The sequence below is a fragment of the Lichenostomus cassidix genome, chromosome 2, assembly GCF_008360975.1.
Source record: "Lichenostomus cassidix isolate B80296 chromosome 2, HeHo_3.0, whole genome shotgun sequence".
Classification (NCBI taxonomy): Eukaryota; Metazoa; Chordata; class Aves; order Passeriformes; family Meliphagidae; genus Lichenostomus; species Lichenostomus cassidix.
In genome coordinates, this window is record NC_139482.1 from 53,110,641 (window position 1) to 53,134,365 (window position 23,725).

Here is a 23,725-nt window from a genome sequence, read left to right on the forward strand (position 1 = left end):
CTGAATACAATCAATGAAGCATTTTGATTCATGTCCGTGTACATTTGGGGTGTATACTTGGGGACAGAATACCAATCTATGAAAATAACTGAAAATCATAAGTATGTGCTATGCCTCAAAATATAGCAACTGAGCGAAAACTTCCTACATTAAAAAAAAAAACCACACCAAAAAACAGAAAAGTAAATGCAAATTCATGGAAATGGTAACATTGCCTCGTGGATGTTGGTGGTGGATGATGCTGCTTTGAGTGGTGAGCCACCTAGCAGTGAGAATGTAAAAGTCATATTAAAGTAGTAAACAAGGTATTGGTTGCTTTCTTGAAGTCAAGTAGAAGGAATATTCCAAACTATCACCGCACTAGCTGACATTTAGGAAAGCTTGAAATCTGTCAGAATAACTCAGAAGGTGAATGGCTTAAATGGAAGACACCAAGGTTTTGTTTTTTTTTTAAATTCTGAGCTGCTCCCCCCATTTATCTTGCTTTCCTCTAGTAGGTTTCTTTACAGTGTCATTCTTACAAAAGTACTTGAAGGGTAAGTTAAAGTGGTCTCTTCCAATTTAACATTGCCATGCAGCCAAGTAAAGCTACACTGTACCCATGCATTCTTACAACACTTTTAGAGCTGTAAAAGCTAGAGCATTGTACCTGAACCCACAAGGAGCAGAAGGAGAGGTCAGTATTTCCTGATGTTTATTCCTCAGGAAATCCAAGCAAAAATGAGGATTAGAAAAATAAGATATTAACACTACATTTAGTTTTGAGATAGATCTACTAAATCATACAGTGGGGACACTGATTTGTGAGTACCGAGAAAGTCAGAGAGTAAAACTTTCAGGAACTACGACACAAGTCCTTATTCCAGCCTTTTAAGAAAGTTCCAAAGGTAAATACTGCCAACACAAAGATCTATGGCCTTTCTTTATCTTTTCTATCCTCCTATGTATGAACAAATAGGAAAATTAGAATGTTTCAAATTACAGGAGAGTTTTTGTCATAGATTGACTCTTATAGGGATCTAAATCTCGTAATTAAAGCAATGCAGCTTAATTTTTTAGCACCAATCTTGTGATTTCTTTAGAATACTATCAAATTGCTTTGAGTCTACGCAAGTTCGTAAAAGTATGTCTGTGTTCCTGGGATAGAAATAGCAGATGTGTGCATGAAGCTGTGCTTTCAATATGAATAAATTGGATGACTGGAATTGGGTACTTGTGCATCATCAGCTTTAAAATTTTGTTTGCTCCACGTGTTTATAAATTTTACTGCCTCTCTTCACAAATGGGCCTGATTTTCTGTTCCCTATGATGTTTCCAAAAACAGCCTGCAAAGAATATTAAAAAGCTTGTTCTAATCTGCAAACTTCTGCCTCATTTCATCTTTGCATCTAGTTCAAAACCCATGAGGAACACTCCACTTACACACAAATCAAAATATTTATTTATTGTCCTGCCAAAGGCACAGTCTCTAAATAACTTTAATTCAAAGCAATGAACCCACATCAAATTTTTAAAATCATTAAGTTATCAATTCCTTTAATAGAACATTTATCTGCTTTTTATATGAGTAACTTGCCTTTATTTTCTATGTTCAGTCTAGTTTCAGAGAGCCAAAGAAAAAGAGAATTTGTGTTTTCTTAGGGAATTCTGTTCTGCATCTTAACAGACTCTGTGTCAGGAAGATTTTTCTAACCAGGTCTTGACCCAGTACCTTATGTTTCTACAGACCCTGGATTAAGCTAGTTCACATCTATTCTGTCTTCATTTAAACCTTTTGCACACCATGTTAGGATGGATAAGGTAGTTTTATTTGCCTTAAAAAAAAAATCATGTTTAGCAAAAAAAAAAATTCAACATTGGGATCAAATTTGGTGACCAATAGCAGATAAATAGAAGTCCAGTTAAAAAAAAAAAAAAAGCACATCTAGTCGTAAAATATTTGAAAAAATTCTTGGGAATTTCCTTCTCTGCCAGAATCCCAAAGAGCACCAGAATAGTTAGCAAAATGGCAGAGTTCAAAAGAGGTGACAGGAATGCTTTGGTTTTGATAGCCCAAATTATTAAAGCGTCATTTAGACTATTCAAGACTCGGGTCAAAATCACAATTCTAGGTTTTGATTCTGATGCAACATGGCATTAATTTCTGGGCTAGACTTTACTAGAAAGAGTCATAAGTACAAGGAAGAGGAACAAAAATAATTACAAGTTCACAGTGACTAAAAGAACTTAAATTTTCCCTACTTCAGGAGTTATAGATAAATTTACTAACCTACAACAAGTACATGCTATCTACCGGTGGTCAGCTCTTAATCAACTGCACAAATAAGTTAATTGTATAAGCCTTATTTTGCCCCTTATTTCCATCCAATCATTATTCTCATAAACAACAAGGGAAAATAGAATTAAATTTCACATATTGTGATTATTATAATTTGGAAAAAATGACAATATTTATGCTCTATAGTTAATTGTGAGTTCTATTATCTCATTCTTTTGCATGAAGAAGTAAGAAACTTCATGGGCTAAGGGACTTGCCCAGAGTTAGGCAGCAAGTTCGTGGTGCACTCTGTGCAACTACAATTTTTCCTGTATGTATACAGTACACAGACTGCAATAAAAAAGATGGAGTTGCAAAGCTGTAACTGCACTGTACTTACACACACAGGACCTGAAAAAATCTGGGCAATTTACTCTACATAGTTTATCAAAAAGTTATCTAGATGAAACTTTGATCATGTAAGTAAGTACTTTCATGGGCAGAAAAAGTACTTAAACCCCATGAAACACACAAAAAAATTGTTTCTCTATTAAACTGGAGATCATAGGGTTTTTAACAATTAACTTTATCATGCCTTTAAAGAAAGATGCAGATATTTGGTGAATTTGCCATCCCTTGAGGACTTCTGGAAAAGACAAACTATAGTCAAACATAGGTGAAAAAATTAAATTGATGATATTTTGTGGTCAATGTGATAAAAAGACAGAGCAAATGACCTAATGGCCAGTGCTGACCACAAAATTGTTTAGTCTAGGTTCACAGAAAATAGGGTAAGTCCAATCACTCTTTCCATTGATGGGAAGGCAGGGCTTAGGTCAAGACCATATGGACAAAACACAAATGAGGATTAGTCTACTCAGTATCCTAGGGATTAAGTAAAATTGTCTAAATGTTTAAAACATATTTTTACATTTAATGAAACAAAACTATTTTCAATGGCAAGTAGATTCCTTTTCTTATCCAATAATTATTAAAGATCATAAAGAGATATGAAAAATTTATGGGTGTTGAAATAATTTGGCTGCTTTACAACACACCCGAGGGATGAAGACATATCTTTATAATCACACACCTTGAACTGTGTGAGCACATGGCTGTGCTTGTTACAGAGTGAGGGTTAAGAAACTACTAAGTTATTGTTTGCTATAAAGAAATAAGTAGGAAACACATTGAAACAGAAGAAAAAAACCACCTCATTTTAAAGAAAGTTGAATTCTAGGACTATCACATTGGTGGGAAGCTCATTAGTTTATTTGGCTATTGAGTCAATACTTCAGCTTTCTCCTCCTCCCTTCCCCCACCATCTGACAGAATGGTGATACTCTTGAGTTAACTCTCTGCAATAATTATGTCCAGTTCAAAGAAAATCCAAGTGTAGCTTAGGACACACGGAGGAAAATAGAAAGAAAATATTCTCCTGTAACTAGAAGTATAATTACCAGTCAACATTCATCAATACTTCAGCCATTACTTTATTTGACTTATTATGTACAGAGCAGGAAAATTCCCTCACTTGTTCCCCGAAAAAGTTTTATTTTCCCGCACAATATGGCAGCGCCAGGTCCTGGGAAAAAAACACATGATGCAAGAAAAACAAGTTTGATTGCCAGATCCTAAAGACAGACAGAGAAACCTAGGGTCTGATGAGAGAAGAGTCCAGCTCAGAGACCCTGAACAGCAGTCCTGGAGAGCCATTGCTTGAGTGACGTAGTCAGTACTGGTCCCAGTCAGTACTGCTACTCAGTTGCTTTGACACTGATAGATAAGACTTCCACTATTTCTTAATTCCCTCAAAAAACTGAAGTCCCAGAACTAGGTCAGAGACAGCTGCCTCTTCTTCCTAAAAATATCAACTTTAAAAGTATTAACTGTGGTACTAAGACCATTCCAGGAGGTAAAACAAATTTTAAAATGTGGTGGAGAAATACTGTGGAAACATATGACAGAGGAGCAAAAATATTAAAAGGTTTGTTATTATTGTTTTACTTTAAAAGGAATCTTGAAAGATTCCAAATCAAAAGCATCATTCATTAAAAAGATGTACTAGCCTTTCTACATAATCCTGAAGCCAATAACATATTCCTTGTCATTCCCACCATCTCTTTTCTGCTTTTCCAATCATTATGAATATACTGTTTGTATATTTAGTAAGACTTTTTTAAAGGATTTTGGGGATAGCTAGGTGAGCTGTCATACATCATTTGTGTAAGTCCGTGTAATGGTCATGAATTTCTCAAAATTGAAATCAGCTCTGTGAATGTAAAAGACATAAATAGTCAGCCCTGATGACTAAAAAAGGCGAATGAGGTAACAATTCTGGTGAAGCTGTTTGTCTCCAATGGACCATAAATAGTGAAGTGAAATTAAAATTTTTCAATCAACATCGGTTATGCACATGCATGCACACACACACAGACATGCACACACACATATGAAAAAAAGACCTGATGAGAAGCAGACAGGATAGAAGTTCAAGCAGAGGTTCTTGAAAAAAAATTGTTGAGATTTTTCATGTTGTTGTTGTTCCTTTATTGAAGGATCTCCTAGCTGCAGGAAACAGTGGATTGGAGCACAGGCTTCCTTAATTTCCTGCAAACTTCCTCCATGTGGAAGTCACTTTTCTCTGCCTTAGATCTAGTCCAAGTGAAGCTTCCTCCACTACACATATATTTAATGGTAAAAGAAAAATATCATGTATCACTAACAGCCATATCTGCTCCCTGTATTGAAATGCACTGACCAAATACATAGACGCACCATTGTTGTTTCCTTAACTATAACTAGTCTTCCACATACATGAAGAAAATAAGTATAAATACATACATAACCAATAGAAATAAATATTTAAAATAGCAAATAGAGTTTTCCCAAGAAATCCCTTCCCTTAGGAATCAAAGTATTTTTCAACTACTAACCAAGATCTATAAAACTGCAAACAATTAGTTTGATAAGACACAGTGATTTGTCCAAGGTTAAGGAAAAAGTCTGCAGCACAGTAAGGAAGTCCTATTAGATTTCTTGCATCTTTGTCTTATTCCTTAAAACCATTCTTCTAACTGATAGCAATAAGTCTCCATGGAACCATGACACTATTTAATGAATCATACAACAGGAAAAGCGTACCTCTGAAAACCAAATTCTTTCCTGCTTCAGCAGTATATTTGTAATGTACAATGACAGGAGAAGACTGGAAAAAGGGACATTTCTTCCAAGTGGGTTGATTAATTAACATAAGTAGCCTGAATTCAGTCCAAGAAATCAGTGTCAAGGAGGAATCCTGCTCTGCTTTTCCTAACTGAGCTTGGAGTAGTCCCCCATAAACTTTATCTCAAGAGCACAGAAGGAAGTTAAGAACCCAGGTATGAAATTGGCCTTTCTGAGCAATAAGGTCATCCTTGATGCAGATCATGGGCCAAAGGACAGACATAATGTTTAACAACTCAGGAAATGGAGATGAGGAGAACATTCAATATAAACATTATCAAAACAAAGAATAGTTGTTTTGTCTGGAAGAGGTGATTTACACAATTTCTACAGTTATATTGTTTCCTGTTCGATCAGAGATGTTTCCAAAGTCTAGGCTTATATCCAAATCCCCAGTTTGCTAAGGCTTAGAAGGGGTCAGAAATGAAGTTTAGTTCACAAAGCTAGTTAATAAGTTCTACAAAGTTTAGTTTGTTAGGAACAGCTGAATACATTGTGGTTTTTTCATCAAAAAATAATATTATAAACACTGTTTTGACTTTAAAAAGCCACTGGCAGCCTTTAAAAGTCAACGTTAGAGACTAGATAATGCAGGAGTTGGGAGTATTATTATTATTTGAGTTTCCTAAACCATATAAGTAGATGGTAATGGAAAAGGTTTGAGAAAGATTGCATTGCATCCGTTAGTTTTTTCTATGTAATCAGTATGGGTTGGTATCCATTGTGCTCCATATTGGCACTCAGAATACTCAGTGGCTTCAAGAAACCCACATGCAACCACTCTTTGTATAAGTCCATTGCTCTTTGGGAAAGTAGTTCAAGACTAACCCCAATGCTAAAGCTTCTTGAAATTTTGTCCCTTCACTTACCTGTAGTGTCTCTGTGCCATCCAGCATTGTCTGCAATCTGGCACGGTATAAAACACAAATTTTTTGTCCCCAAGAATACTTTCTGTGCCCTACATTTCACATTTGATTAAACTGTGTCATTTTTCAGACCTCTGTGGAAAGGGCTAAGAACAACAGAGTTAAGGAAACGATACTAAGGTTAATCACAAAATAAAAGCATAATCCAAGTTGGGAAGGACTTCGGGAGGACTCCACTCTTGCTTGAGTCAGGTCAGAGTCATGTCTTTAGGTCAGGTCAGATTGCCCCTGGTGTTATCTAGCTGTTCTTTGAAAAACCCTAAGAAGAGAGTATGCATGACCTCTGTGGGCAACCTGCTCCACTGCCTGGCTGTTGTCACAATGGAAAAGATTTTTGTAATATATAGGCTGAACCTCTCTTGTCCATTATCCTCCCACCATGCACTGCTGTGAAGAGCCCAGCTCTCCACATTGATAATCTTCCTGGAGGTGCTAGAGGGCTTCTGACAGGCCCCCCTGAGTCTGTCTTTTGCCTAGGCTGTACCTCTCCAGCTGAGGTGCTCCAGCTCCTGATCATCTTTGGAGCACTGACCTGAACTAAAGATGATTCAGCTGCCTTCAGGTACAGAGACAGAAAAGATTCGTTAGTTCAGCCCTACAATCAGACAAACCAGTCCTGACAAAAATTACTCAAGCAGGTCTCTCTCACAGTGTTGCACATTCTACATAGGATATGTCAAGTATATATAAGTCAGTTCTAGAATAACTTCATGACATGAATATACTGAATTATATAGGTGAAATGTTATCCTAATGAAACCACTGAACTACCACTGAACCATATTTTTCTTCAGAATGTGCTCACAATCTTTTATACAGTCACTCTTAGTCATATGCAGTGAACTCCCTTTTTCACATCTGTTCTTGAATCTGAGATATCTTGATACTAGTAGCACCAATGTATATGTGCATAGACTTTTTCATGAATACTTGAAACAAGAGATATGAAAAGACAAGGTCTCTTTCTCTCCTACCATAAATATACATTTTGAAAAGAAAAATTACTATAAATATGTTTTTTAATACAACTTCTCTGATTCCCTTTTCACCAGTACCTCATGGTGCACTGACCAGCACACAGTATACCTTAGGTTGGTAATCACAAAAATGGCAAGGGGGAAAATATTGACTAGGCGAGGAAAGAACCAATTTCAGTAACCATATCGAAAAATATTCAAGCAAAGCAGGAGTATGAATTACCATGTCCGGCATTAAAAATGTAGCCTACACTAAAGTCAATGGCAAAATCTCTCAGAATTTCAAGCTGCAAGATCTACAGTGGAGCATTCATACACAGATTTGAAATGATTCTCAAACTGGGGACATGCCTGGAGAAGGACTACTGCAAATCAATATGCTAGACACAGAGGCCACCTGTGATATCTGGAGCTGAAATCTGCCAGTATGCTTCACTGAATAAGTGCATGTTACTGCACTCACAGCTTTACTTGGCAGCAAAAGTCTCTTGACCTCTGTCAAGAGCCTCAAGGGTGATGTCCAGTTCAGTTACTAAAGGACACATTAAAACCTGGCTTACATGTTAAAGAAAGGACACATTAAAACCTGGCTTACATGTTAAAGAAATAAAGGACACATTAAAACCTGGCTTACATGTTAAAGAAAATATTTTTATTTTGGGATCAGAGTCTTCCCAGCCTCTTTAAAGAAAAATATTTTCAGTCTATTCAATTTCAACATTCACATTAATAGCTTAATTTTCCTTAATAAGCAATCCTGAGACAGAAACTGAGAGTTTAGTTGACTTGTTCTCTACCAAATACAAGATATTAAAATATAACCATATTGGCAAAAAAAGCCCTTCTATTTTTAACTGTCATTGAGAAGAAGTTATCTACTGTAGGCTTTCTTTGCACACTTTTCCCTGTACTCTTTAGATATATATTGAGCAGGACAAATCCAGGGTATTTCTATTACCTACCATCAACAGTGGCCAAATCCACTTATGCACTTTATGCACTTATGCACTTTACTTTTGGGACACAGTAAAGCACTGCCTTTCCAGTGATATCAATAGGTCCATTCTGCTCACACTGAATGAGTGTTCTTCCCCCTTTCCTCCCGTGTCTCTCCTCTCCTTATCCTCCCATGCCAGGAAAGGAAGGAATTCTACTTTTCCTGCTCAAAATTCCAATAATCATTTCAGCCATCTGTTTCAATACAAGAAGCTCTTCACAGAAGTCCATCTAAATGGCAAACCTTTAGAGATTAGGATGATTTATTTTAGTTTAGTGCAGTGTCACTATTTTAATAAAATAAGAAATAACTAAGGATTTGGGAAGTACTATGGCTTACCTATGTAAAAATACACTCTCTTGCCAATACATTCTATCGCTGCTGACAGACATTAGAACATTCCTTTCATCTCTTTCCTCTTCTTGCAGTTTAACCTATCCCCTTAAGGAGTATTCGCTTTCTCTAAGATAGATTATAAATTGTATGCAACATGAAAACCTTACACACTCCCTCCACCATCTGCAAGGTTTTCCTTTCTACTTCTTAAAAAATAATTAAGTCAAAACCTTTTATTTGTCTTTTAATTTTGGGTAAATTAACCAAGATTACTTTTCTGTAAGAATTTTTTTTTAAAAACGGATTGCTATATTTAGATATGTGCATCTAAATTAGAGAAGCAATTTTTAATACAGTCAACCAAACATCCAAGTCTAGAGAAACCAAATGTGGAATGCAAACTGTGATAAAGAATAAATATGGAGCATACACATCCACACACACAAACACCCCCTCTGTTCCTGAAGAAAACATGATCTAATATGGGATTGGTTTCTTTCAAATAATTCTTTCTGCATCCCAGTGTGGTTCCAGGATGTGCAAATTAAGAAAAATTTTATGGGTCAAATTCTTCTTAACACTACATGTGCTCAAGTCAACTGAAATTGATGACAACTGGATGCTATGTCAGAGGGTGGAATTGGTACAGAAAATCACAATGTAAGGAAAAGGTCTTATAACAATAGACATGACATAATGCTTTGAATGAAGGAGGAAACAATTCTCAATGTGACTTGGGAGAGAGAAAAGCAGAGAGAAGCAAAAGAATTGACCCAATAGCTAATAGATTATCAGATAAGGATAATTGTCAAAACCGAACCAACTGCAATGGCCCTGGTTGAGCTTAACCCCATTACATAACTAATTCTAATGGAAGGAAAGCTACACCAGCTCCTGGTCCATTCAGAGCTTTAAAGAGGAGAGACTAGTTTATCACTTCTGTATTCTTTGGAAGTAGAAAATGGCTATTTAAAACTTCATCACTGAAGAGCTTAATTAAGTCTTCAGTATAAATTTCCCTTCTCTTTCATCTTTTTTTGATGTTTGGTTTTTTTTTTTAAATCAGAAATGTCCCTAAAAGAAACCTGGGTAACTTGCAAAATAGACCTAAATCAAAAACAGATTCACATATTTGTGTAGATGGTTTAGCAGTAATATTTCTAGCAGCGGGAGTTTGCAAATATTATCAAATCCACGTTCATGTTTTATGACAACTGACCGATGGAAACCAGAAGCTATTCTGACACACATTTTAACCCATTTTTCTGCTACTGGAATGACTATGAGCACAAATGTCGACCTGGTTAAACTTTTGTTCATTTGAGTGAAATGTGAAGATGTGTCATGTCCTCAGCTGAGTTCCGGAACCACTCAGGATGTCATGTAGCATTTAATTTAGCAAAAGGGATTAAACATCTAACCTGGAACAGCTATCCTCCCAGCTGTTGGATGATTCATTTCCATCACAAGCCCATTGTGCAGTACCTAGGAAAACAAAACAAAACAAAACATACATGTTATATAAAATATAATCAGTTCCTAAACTCAAAAGGAAAAAAGAGATAAACGTTATCATGTTCTTTCAAAGACTCTCTGAAAATACGAGGAGCTACAACACAAGTAGTTTGCTTAATGTGTAAAATTAAAGCTCTGATGTTTGACACTATTTTTTATTTATGCATCTAAATAAATGCTTCACTAAGGCTGTAGGTCTAACATATCTTTAAGCTCTGATACTCATCATCAAACATAAGAAACTGAGCTGCGAGCATGTTACACTTTCAACCACCAGCAGACAACTGGAACCAACACAGAATGACTATTAAAACCTTCACACCCTTTCATATTAACTAAAGGCCTATACATAAACTATGTTCTCTTGGTTGCTTTTCCACTGTTTGTTAGTATTGAGCTTGTGATGGAGCATACTGTGAAATGTTGTCTTAATAGCTTTTACAAACATTTTGGAAAGATGAAATAATTTGGATGTTTTTTCTGTTATTTTGAGTGGGTATGACATGCTTCAGCCCTGCGTATATCTATATGGGATGATTATTCATCACAATTTTCAGATCCTTGTTATTAACCTCAGCCAGAAAACAATGTGTGATACCAAAATTCCCAAGTAACCAAGAAAAAGATATTCATACTAGCAAACTCACTGCTCTTGTAATTCTGCACCCAAAGCCAATAATCAATATTTATAATTTCCTTTTCCATTATTCTTCCATTCTTGTAACACTACTACCTTAATCACATAATCTGAATTATTAAAAAAAAAATAGCCACCCACTAGGCAATTACTTTCATATCCAATGTAACAAGTCTAGAATCTCTTGCCAAATGCATCAGCTATAGAAAATGAACGATGGGCAAAGCCTTTTAAGTGATCATGTAATACATCTACCTATTCACCTCACACCATGAACAACACTAGCAACCTTGACTATTTATGACAAGTGTTGGTCTAATTAGTCTTAAAAGTTCCTAATTAATGAGATGAGAAGTTTCTTATGTAGTCTTATGTAGTCTGCACCCTATTCTCTATTTCTGTTTTTAGAAATTTTTCTCCTGATGCATAATATAAGTATCTGTCTATTAAACATCTTTATTCTTGTCTTGTTCCCAACTGGACACAGAAAGCCAGTCACTAGAATCTTTATAACATTCTTTTATCTACTGGAAGATTGTAATCACATCCTCCCTCAGTCTGCTCTTTTCTAGACTAAACAAAACTAATTCCTTTAACCATTCTTTCCAGGTCAAATTTTGTGAACCCTTTATCTGTGTAGAATAGCCTGTTTAAAAAATTCCTATTCCTGAACAGGTGGTGTCAAAAGGTCAGGTCAGCTTTCTCTTAGCTTGTGGGGTGAACCTATTTAGCTGACATTTAGAAATCCAGACATTTCCGATAATAGATGCTGGTGGAACAATGTCTGTTCATTGGTCTAATTGTTTGGCGGTATACCAAATCATTAGTTCTGTTTCTCTTTCAGAAGGTTAAAGGCAGTTTTGGTAGACGTTCAAGTGAGACATCCAGAATTTTTTCACAAATGACAGAATTAGAAAATATAACTGCTTGTTTTAATTCATATTTAGAATCTTTCCAGTTACGCCCTTAATCAAACAGTATCAAAAGTTTAGCCTCCTTTCTCTAGAATTTACTTACATGGGCCTGCTTTATGCATTTAATTGGTTATTTGGGGCCTGAATTCAAGAAAACACCCTCATTTGAAATCCACACCATGCTCAGGTGACTAAGCAGTTCTTTAGATGGCAAATTAAAGGATGTACCTAAACGTGACTCCATTTGGTTAAAGAAAAACATACAAATAGTCTAGCACCTACTCAGGGCTCCACAAAAATCGTGTTTTCATCTGTTCTGGGTCTCTAAATTCTTATCCTCATGATGCAGACCTAAATTGTTTTTAAAATACTTTTTTTAAAAATCTTCTTTTGTTAGACTCAAATTCCAGATCCCTTTTCTTTACAGAGTAAACTGCAAAACCCCTGAAGTATCTAAACATCACCACTACTCATTTTAAAAGAATTGTTGAAGATGCAGCCAAGCTTCCTTAATATTTTCATTATAAGTACAGAGTTTGATTTCCCTATCAGATATATTATTTACTCAAAACCACTGAAATTTCTATTAATTTTTATTTTCTACAGTAATTAAGCCTATATTGATATACTCAGTTCCAACTTTTCTTTTGAAGAAACCAATCCTCAAGCAATGCTGGTGAAAAACTGTGGATTTTTTTCCCTACATCAGCAACACTGTTTAAAATAACTGTGTAATTTCCCATTCCATGCATTCCACTATTAGGATTCCCAAAAAGAAATTTAAAAAAATAAACTTCACCAGCTTCTCATGTGCATTCTAAAAAAAAAAACATGAAGGAAACTCATAAGATTACTGCATTCTAGCCATGGGAGAATGTAATGCTCACATCCTTTATCATCAAAGACAAAAAAATCTGAGGAAAAGGTAAGAAACACAACTCAAAGGGTTTCTCCTCCATTGTCTTGTACGCTCAAATGGTCATGATCTTTCTGGTGTGGTAGAGACCTCTATTGTCAATGTATTCACCTGAGTTAATAATAAGGAACTGATGAACCAAGAGAATCATGTAAAAGATTATGGCAATCAAGAGATCAAATTTTAAATTTTTTTCCCCATATGGCTTATTTTGCAGGCTAGAAATACTATGTGATCTGTTACCATTTGAGATTTTCTGAATCAAATAATGGTTGGGAGTCATTTTAGATCATTGTAAAGGAATCAGAAGCACAGTCTTCAGTCTTTCAGCAAAAACCTTTAACATGTATCAGGAGTAGTGTGGCCAGCAGGACCAGGGAAGTGGTTCTTCCCCTGTACTCGGCACTGTTGAGGCTGCACCTTGAGTACTGTGCCCAGTTCTGGGCTCTCAGTTCAGGAAGGATATTGAGCTACTGGAAGTACCTAGTCTAGAGAAGGACAACAAGGCTGGTGAAGAGACTGAAGTACAAGCCCTGTGAGGAGCAACTGAGGGAGCTGAGGTTGTTTGCCATGGAGAAAAGGAGGCTTGGGGGAGACCTTCTCACTCTCTACAACTCCCTGAAAAGAGGTCGTACCTAGGTGAGGGTTGGCCTCTTCTCACAGGTAGCCAGTGACCAGACAAGGGGACAGTCTCAAGCTGCTCCAGGGGAGGTTTGGTTTGGACATTAGGAGGAATGTCAAAGAAAGGGTGATTAGAAATTGGAATGTGCTGCCCAGGGAGGTGGTAGAGTCACTGTCCCTGGAGGTGTTTAAGGAAAGATTGAACCTGATCTGGTTCACATGGTGGTGCTCAGTCATAGATTGGACTTATGATCTCAGAGGTCTTTTCCAACATAATTGATTGATTCTGTGATACCATTTTATTTTATTCCAAATACAGACACCATTTCAACTGAGATGAAGCATGTAACTAACCACTCATGTTAACACAGCTTCTCTCAGAACTGCCAGGAAGGTTTGAAGTCCATTCTACCTAAGCTAAGCTTCCAAATCCCTATCAAAGTAGATGCTGGAATCAGAAACATATCAAAACTTGTAGTTCCCACCTCCCTCCTTCCCTGATCCAAATTTAAAAAGTGCTATTTAATGTGGAGCTATGCACTCAAAATATGCATTTGTACAGGTACCACTCTTTCACAGATTCATCTAGAGTTTAGTGAAAAGGATTTTCAGGGCCACAAAGGAAATGATGTAACAATTTTCTCCATATTTTTGTAGCCACAAGACAGCTGGCTGTTGGTAAATGTAATTACTACTCATGCCTCCAAACCACAAAAAAGTAATGATAGTTTTCGCTGTACATGCTGAACATAGAGCAATGGCCATAATCACCCCCTGAAGAAGTAACAGAACGTGTTGTGAACAAAATGCCATATTGGAATCGTATCCCACATCCTAAGAGTACCCCTTTCCAAATAAAAATGTGTTAACTCATTTGAAATTTGGAAAGGATATTAAACATATTCCCACATGATGCCTGGTTCTGCTTGGTCTTGTATTTCTAGAATGTTGTTGCACAACAGCATGGTTTGCACATCAGCATGTTTCCCCTCCACCTTTTTTCCAATGCTGCAATCCCAATATTTTCAAGTTCTGTTGCAAAGTTTGTCTTTCATCACTAATAATTTTAATATTCTTCTTTCTAAACACAGTTTCTAATATGCAGGGATCACTTGGAGAAGGTATCTCTACTGTATCTAAGTATTGTACTAATGAATCACATATCCTCTGTTTTACCTGCATCTACCTCTCATATTTGATGTTTCTCACCATTTCATGTGACAGGATATAATTTAAAGATAAGTTGCTTTCTTTACAAATTTTTGAACTAATAAATTGGCTTCATTGTTTTTAATTTACCTCTTTTCTCCCAGTCTCTTACTCTGACACAGAGAACACTGTATGTTATAGTCCCTTAGATCCCTAGCACCACATCTATGATACCATATGAATACACGCAGGAAAACTACAGTTCATTGGAATGTCCCTGTTCTCTACTGCTGCTTTCTTCTAGGCCAGTGTCTTACAGACTGCTTTACCAAACTTGTTCCTTTTTTTGTGCATGTGAGGTGATGGCTTTGACAAACTCATTCTTATTTCACAGCTTCACAGCTATTTGCTACTATACACTGTAGACAAAATTACTTTTTATTGACATCCCTGAGGATACATCTTTATCCTGATCCATGTCACATTATTCAAATACTTCATGCTTTTCTGTTGCATCTCTTGCTCTATTACAGAACACATCACCTAGATTCCCTGTTGATTCTCAGGATTTAATTTCCATCATTTTTCATTACTTTTTATTTACTATCTTTTGTCTAAAGAGTTTTTATACCCTCTAGCCTCATAGTGGTTTTACAAACTAATTACAGCAATTAGCAATTAGCATTGAAATTAAGTTTTACAGTAGCCACGACTTTGATCCAAAAGGGTGCTTTCTGATACAGGGCTTAAGAGCTTCTAACCTGCATTCTTCTAGGTCACTTAAGTCAAGAATTTTCACTTAAGTCAAGAATATTCATTTCAAGAATAATCTAGAACTAAATGTTTCAAAAGACAACCACTGAGAGTGATCAGAAATTTCTTCCCCTACGCTCTATCTCAATGTGACATTTGACCAACTGAAGATAGTTTAATTCACCCATTATTACTGCCTCATTAGGCTTAGAGGATTCTTTTATCTCCTTCAACATTTTGGACTCAGTATCTGCTTCCTCATGAGAAGGCTCAACAGTATAACTCTAAGATAGCTCCCCCAGCTCTATGACTTAATCTGTCCTTCTGATGCTTTAATAATTTCAGGGGTTTTTTTCTCTTCATGCATCTGTAACTTGGTGTAGTTCTGTGCTCTTACAGAATGCTGAAAACCTCTGTTCCCAACACATTTAGCCAAAACAAAGCTCTCTGGATAGAGATTCAAGGACATGTTCATTACCCTAGGGCCCAAAAATATTTAAACAACGGTGGAAAGAGGGGAGCAGGGCTTGGGGCGGTCAGTATCATCACCTGAAGGTGTGATTGGAGAATTAGGAACCAATATGCTAATAAGACAAAACTTACAAAAGGTAAAGAGTGCATGACCCAGCGTCCATTTTGGGTGTAGTCACCAAGAGGGACTTTGCTTGCCCAAGTATATCTTGAAGGCCTTGAATAAATTTGTCCACTTTTTATATACCTGATTGTTTTAGCCTCTGTTTTCAGGCAGCCTGTTTCAGGCATCACTTCCTGTTTAGTTTATAGCAAGTATTACACTTTCCTATTGATTTCTGTCATTTCAACGTTCTTCAGTAATGGCTACTATGTCAGGATACTTTGTCTTTGCCAAGACTTTCAAGTGACCTTTTTAAATCTTACACAGCTCATGTTGATATAGAGATATGTATAGGTTTTGTATACATTTGGGGAAGCAAAGAGTTTGCCATGCCATTTTTTTATTTAACTCTAAAATTTGGCACTGTATTACCTTTCTAGAACTTCTCCTCTTTCAATTTTCTTGCAAATTTAATTCTTGTCCCTTACACCTTTTGTATGACTGGCATTACTAAAATATGTCTTAAAATGGTGTGAGACCTCATATATCAGCTTTTCCTCAGCTCCTGCATGAGACCACACTCATTAATTTCCTGCACCAGCAATCTATTCCTACCACTGTTCTAGACAACTGCTTCCACTGAGGTTCTTCCTCCACAAAGTTCTGTGTAAGTATCCCAGTGGAAATCCTACTTGTCATCCATTAACTGAAATACTAAAAGTCTGACATTATGAAACCTGCACATTAGAACAAAACTAGAACTCAGTTCAGAAGGAAACATAAAGTTGGTGAAATTGGATAAGTTTCTAGGATTCTTTTAGTTGTTCATAATACTGGCACAGAATATACCCACCACAGTGATCTCTTCTCAGGCACCCTATGAGAGTCTATTCTTCACAGACTCGCTCTCTTCCACCCTGAAAATCTTCTCAGCAAGCTGTTTCTGGGGCCCATATGAACAGGCAATTAATGTTTTTAGTAATTCAATTTCCTAAATTATCTTTCAAATTTGAAATCCAAGTAAAATATTACCTTGATACTGAGAATAGTTCTCATAATAACGTTTTGCTTCCCCTAGCACCTCCTGCTACAAAATTAAAAATTAAAAAATTCTTAGTGCTAAAGCAGCCACAGTATAATGTACATAAGAGACATTAAACAACCCGAAAAGTATTAAACAATGAAAACCCTTTCTAACGGAGCAGAAACACCTTTGCCATTGCCTAATCATCAGCACATTCTTATTCCTGAGAAAAAATCCTAAATTCAATTTATACCTCACAGTCTAAGTAAATACGAGACAGCTGGTAAATGAGTCTATATAAATCTCCTATGTTTTTATCAGATGTATTGAAAAGTAATGAGAGTAAAAGAAGGTACTTTTCTTCTAATAGTAGACCATATTGCAGTAAAGAATCAGGTTTTTAACTCTTGTGGAGAAGGAAGTATTTCAGAGGAGTTTATTAGCATATGATATATTTAATATTTGTAATGAGTAGCAAGGAGATTAAGAGAATAAAGATTATAACTTGGGCCAAAATATACAAAAATGCATGGACACAAGTCTGTATTTAATTGCGTAAATTCTCTGATTTTCAAGGTTGCAGACCTGACCCTCATTTCAAGGGGCTGTCTGGGTGGTCAAAAATCAGGTTGCTTCCCGCAGATACCCACGTATAGCTCCCTGACAACTTCTTGCACCATCAGTGTGGAAACACAGCAGAGGAAAGAATCTGTCCTTATTTGTGAAAAATACGTATATTTCTCAGATGATCTTTTTCCCTGAGAACTGATGTAATTGTAAAACCATACTTTTGGTGGGTATGAATGTGTAAATTCACAGAAATCTTTTAGCAAAGATGGTTGGCTGTACTGCTATTTGGATATAAGACCTGTCTCATGCTGGTAGCAAGATGGGGTGTAGCTTTATTCAAAGTACTGGCTCTGGGATCTAAGAGTCTGTCTCCAGCTGCAGCAGAGCTTTCCTAACACTGATAACTCCACACTGATCACCTTCTGTGCTACAGAAACAGATTGGTTTTATTATTGCAACAGACTGAAATACTGACTGTTTTTTTGCTTCTTTCAGTCAGAATGGCCAGTAGTTTTCTGCTAGCAGCGGTGTTACAAATCACTGGCTTTTGATAATATTTTTTCTACTTTGGATTATTACAAATACTATATTCAGTATTTAAATGTTATGATTGCAGTTTCTCTGAACAAAAAGCATGGACAAATCCAATTACAAATAATTTTGAAAGATGCAAGGGACTGGAAAAATTAAGAAGAGTATCCTGGACTGTATATAGGTTAAATTATTTTGGTGTCCAGAATGTCATGTGAAAGGCTTTAATTTTATTTTATTTCATTGTGATTTATCTCTTACATCAAACAACAACAAAATAAGTCCCTAGATGTTTTCTTTTGTGGATACTGACTTGTTAATGAAATGCAAGTATATTTCCTAACTTATTACACAGATAATAAGCTAGAACTGCCGCACCTTCCAGCACTGTGTGCAACAACTGGGAGACTGATGGGGTAAGAATATCAAGAACCTTTCCTCTGTCATTGTTTTCATAACAACTCTGTGGATGTTTGATACATTCATCAGGGATCATACATATACAGACCTGCCTATGGAGCTGGAGATGATGAAGAGAAAATTCTGATAGGGCTTTGGACAACTGAGACTTTTCAGCAGTCACTTTTTGCCATGTAGTATTGAAATAAGTCACATGCAGATGCAACTCTGGATTGAAAATTGACTGAGGTGTTTGTCCACCATTTAAGGGTACTGTTATTTCAAAATATGCAATCTTCAATGAAACTGCACAGTGAATCATACTAAGAGTTGTTACAGAAATCACGTGTTTTCTCAGATAGGTATGCATGTTATGGCAAGAATACTCTTATAGACAGAAGATATATCTCAATAGTCAGAAAGCCTCAGAAATTCACAAACAATATCAGACTTATAGTAAGCAGAGGAACCATTAAACAACAGCATTGTACTATTATATTAAAATATCTCCTAATTTCTCACGGTCCTTGGGAATCTCACTTGTTTTGCCAAATACAATGTACATAATCTAACCTTGCACACCACACTGAGTTCCCAAGAGCCTTCTTTTAAGTACTCCATCCATCTTTCACCTGCCATGTAAGTCTTGTGGTTTATTTATACATCATTGTTTTATTTGAGCTGGTCTGTCAGCTCAGAGTACTTACTCCTTCCCAGCAGTGCAAAACTTGCTCATCCATAAAGGAATGCCATTTAACACTGGCACCTGCTTAGCATTGTAAGGCACATCCAGATGAGACCATCTCCCTGCAGACCCTCAGTCTACTCCAGGCAGAGATTCACCACACCTGTCATAAGTGGCTTATTCCTACATACTCTTGCACTGACCTTTTTAGCCCTTTAGGAAAGGAACTGTGGCTGTAGTTTTAAATGCAGCATTTTAAATTAAGTCAAAGGAGTTCTGTATGGAAACATGTGCAGACTACACTGGTAAACTCTATAGATGCTGTTGAGTATTGCTAGATGTCCTGGGCAGTCAAAGGAACTTTCATCAACAGCAGCTCTGGCACATGGAGATTTTTCCTGATTTATACTCTGCCCCCTTAACATTAGCCTTTGTAATAAATCCATTTAAGACAGAGAACTCCTAACCATGCCTACATGAAAGAATTGGGATTCAAGAGTGCTAGGCACACATGTATCTGGAGAAGGTGAAGATTAAGTTCCCATTTTGTATCAGTTTCTTCTTCAACTCCTTTCTAGCAGTTCAGTACTTAACTACTGTCATCCGCTTTTCCATCATTAGCATTTAGTTATGAATTTTATTACCGAGCCATCAACTTTCTCTCCAAGTTGCAGTAAAGCAAGAAGTAACTAAAGCCGCCAGAAAGGTATTTCAGGGCTATGAGTGTTCACAGAAAAGAAGTGATTTCTCTCAGAAACAATCCTTATTTTAAAAAAACCTCAAAACATAGTTTTGGAAATACTGCATTTCACAGTTACTTAGTCATAAATGTGCATTAGATGCTGTGTAAGAATTTAATGTAAAAAGCCATTAGTGTGTGAGTACTACATATACAACTGTGAGAAAAAATACAACACTTGTTTTTAAATATGACGCTTCCAATGAACTTTGCAATAGAAGTTGCTAGACAAGCTATGAGGGACCAAGAATGGAAAGAGAAAAAGGAAAATAGCAAGGACAGATTTTTATTTACTCAAATTTGCACACAGGAACTAAATAGTTCACCTGTGTAAATTCATATCTTCAAATGTGGTAATGTATTTTGGAAGTTATATTCAATTTTGTCTCTTCAGCTTTGTGTTGAGGGTTTCTTCTCTACCTCAGCAGTGATACCTGTTGCATAACATTATATAAGGCAATAATAGGATGTGATGGCGTTAAAAGTATCACTGACAGTAATGATGGAAAGGTATATTTTCTAAACATGCAAATCTAAGCAGATGGCCAGTATAATTGAAAAAAGCATGTTTTACATGTCTACATTCTGAACCATTTCAGGGCCTTCAAAATACCATCAATTTGCAATATTTCACTGTATCTGAGTTTAGTTAAAGCAGGTTGCACAGCCAGAAAAACTCTCCCATGTCAAGTCATAAGCACTATTCTGAAAATTTGCTTTGTGTAAGACCTTATATTTTATCTAATGCTATTGAAGCAGACAATTAGAATATAGACAGTCAAACTATAAAAATGTACAGAGGGGTCACATCTAATAAAATTTTAAAAAAATATTTTCATAAAAGAAATTGTCTTCAGCTTGTAGCTGCTTTCTGAGAGTAGCTCCAACCTTGGTTAAGTTTAAATACAATGCAAAAGCATCAAAATTTCATTTTTTGACTCTTCTGATTAAAATGCTGCTAGCTTATTATAAAGTACATATTTCCTACAAATGGAAATTTTTTCTAGTAAACTCTGGTCCTGCAAAAGGACTCTTCCTCCAAAACTACTTTTGGACACTAAATGTCTTCAAGACCATACTGTTCCCTGCAGGTCACAAAAAGTTTGTGTAGATAATCCAACTTGAGTATCAAAGTAAGTATTTTCCATACTTTGTAGGGGAAAAAAAAGTTCATTAAATGATTCTGTAGCAATAAAATCAAATACAATTTTGCTGGTGAATGAAACCAGCCCATTACTATAAGCATGTGACCATACATTGAAGTTATTGTCATTTTTCCAGTTGATCACTCGCTGTTCAAGAAAACGATTGAGAGAGATTAACATTAAAAAAATGCTTGGTGTTTCAGACAAAAAGAGAATGTACTGTAATGTTTGATATGTTAAGATAGTTTGAAAACAGCACTGTAGAAGAAATCAAGTGCCACGTAACTGTAAGTCATATATTTTACATGCACATCACAGGGCACTTTTTAAAAAATAAAGCATTATTTCTTTGTATCTCATTAATTTGTACCTAAATGTTACATACAGTAGAGTGTATAAAACTAAAGTTTCTTTTTGTTGTTATTAATTGCTCCAAACACCTGTTTGCTCAGGTATTTAGTTAGTCTGAAGGTTTTTTTCCCCACTGCTTATCTGAAGTCAATCAAATGCAGAGCTTGAAAGAGATATTTAAAAGGCAGGTGACAAAAGGCCTTTTATTCCTTAACTGAGGCACATGAATGTTGATATAAAAATAATAGCCAATGTAGGCTATAAGTCCCAAACCTGGATGAGTCTGAGTAACTGTTAGAAGTGTTTCTTTAATATTGTGACTTAAAATTTTGCAGTATTTGGCGTTTGTGCCAACCAGAAAACAAAGCAGGAAAGAATGGGGATCAGAAGTCACAAAAATTGACTTACAATAAAGGGAAGATCAGAGGAGGTGACTACTTTTACATAAGCTAAATAAGAACCATACAATCAATAAGGATAGTATAGAACAGAACAGAATAGAACAGAACAGCTGGAAGAGACCTACAGTGACTATCTAGTCCCACTGCCTGACCACTTCAGGGCTGACCAAAGTTAAAGTGTGGCTTTAAGGACACTGTCCAAATGCTTCTTCAGCAGTGACAGGCATGGGGCACTAACCACCTCTCCAGGAAACTTATTCCAGATTTTGACCACCCTCTGGGCCATGAAATTTTTCCTCATGTTTAGTCTTAACCTCCCATGACAGACACAGCTTTGAGTTTTTCCTGAATGCTCTGGCACCGTGTACCAGGGAGAAGAGCTTAGCACTTCCTTCTCCACCTCCCCTCCTCAGGAAGCTGTAGGGAGAAGTGAGATCACCCCTCAGCCTCCTCCTCTCCAACCCAGATAAGCCCAGTGCCCTCAGCTGCTCCTCAGAGCACATTCCTGCCAGCATCAGTGCCCTTCTCTGGATGTATTAGAGTCACAGAAGAAATATTTAAACATTTGAAATATTTAAGCAGAAATAACAGTAACTGGAGATAAGGAACAACAAGTTGAGGAGATGCACTGGTATATAAAACCCTGAAAATGAAATAGAAAAAACACAACCTTGGCACTATTTTAATTTCCTGCTGGTAATATCTACCTGTGCTTTCAGACGGACAGAAATTTTAAGAATAAAACTAAGTAAAAAACTAGAAAATGCACTTCATAGAACAATATTGTCTTATAACAGTTGCAGAAGGATTTTTCGGTGCTGCGATACACCTCTAGAATTTAGGTTCTGTGATTATGTAAAATATCACAACATTTCCCTTGAGGACCCACTCATGTCAGAGACCTACTGGAAATCCATTCCCATAAAACTTCTAGCATAATTTCTTCATAAATATATATAAACTGTCTTCACTTGGACAGACTTTTCTTTTTTTTTCAGACCTGAATCTGTATATGTGCAAACATTTTCTCACCCATCCGATACCACCACTTAGTTTAGATAAATAGAAGACAAAAATTATTCCAACATGTCCATATCCTTTACTTCAATCCTACATCTCAAGGAATATTCTTTTGGAAAAACTAAAAGTTCTGGGCTTTTGTTCATGTATTCCTTAGTGTCCTATATACAGCTGCCAGTATTTAACAGAAAGCTGGCTTTTGAAAGATGATTACTGTCGACCTGACTCATCCCATTCTCCAAGTACAGAAAACCAGAAATTATCATAACACAGTTGCCACATAAAATTAATTGACAGTTATTACTGATATGGATTGCAATGGAATATGTAACCTGGTGAATAAGCAAAGACAGTAAAAGGAAGGATTTCTTATTTAAAAATTAACTCACATTGTGGTATTTCTTCGCTGTCATGCATGTATAGTATAATTTTGGAAACAAACAATATGACCCATATTCATTTCTCCTACCATTAAACGCTTCACTGAGGATTGCAAGATGGTAAACACATTTCCCTCATATAGGCAACAGAGAAAGACACATCCAGAGAATGATTATGACTCTGATAATTGACTACAATTATCATTACTATAATCATGACATTACTCTGTTAACAATGGCGTGATCTTACAATAAGAATGTAACTTCCTCAAAAATCCCATGCAAATGCTTGATTTAGTTCTGAAATATATCCAGGACTGTATTTATCAGTTCCTCATCTGCAAAGTGTGGAAAATAATATTTCCAAAATTTTTCAGAAGAATAAGAGGCACACGGGACACTGAAAGATACAGAAAGGACATAGTGTTGGGCTGGTTTCAGTTCAGTGGGACATAAGTCATCTGTCTTCTGATTTACAGCAGCAGAGGTGAGACAGGCTGCCCAAATTAATTTTCACTATATAATAAAATCCTCAGTATTTCTTGGATTCACTGTCTCTGCTACCAGTGTATCCATTGACACAGATGTTCCTTATCAGTTGTTTCCTTTTTACATAGAATATTCACAGGCTTAGAGTCAATACTCTGTGGGTTGGAGGAAAAAGCAGTAATGCATTCAGAAAA

General features: G+C 36.3%; 1 protein-coding gene across 4 annotated transcripts in view; it reads right to left on the reverse strand.

Annotated features, from left to right (window-relative positions):
• Positions 1–23,725, reverse strand: part of SUGCT (succinyl-CoA:glutarate-CoA transferase) — a 329,471-nt gene that overhangs the window by 43,272 nt on the left and 262,474 nt on the right. For all 4 annotated transcript variants that reach the window (XM_085051578.1, XM_085051579.1, XM_085051582.1 and 1 more), the window contains exon 13: positions 10,140–10,203. In XM_085051578.1, coding sequence (XP_084907704.1) covers positions 10,140–10,203 — 64 coding nt within the window. The remainder of the gene's footprint in view (positions 1–10,139; positions 10,204–23,725) is intronic.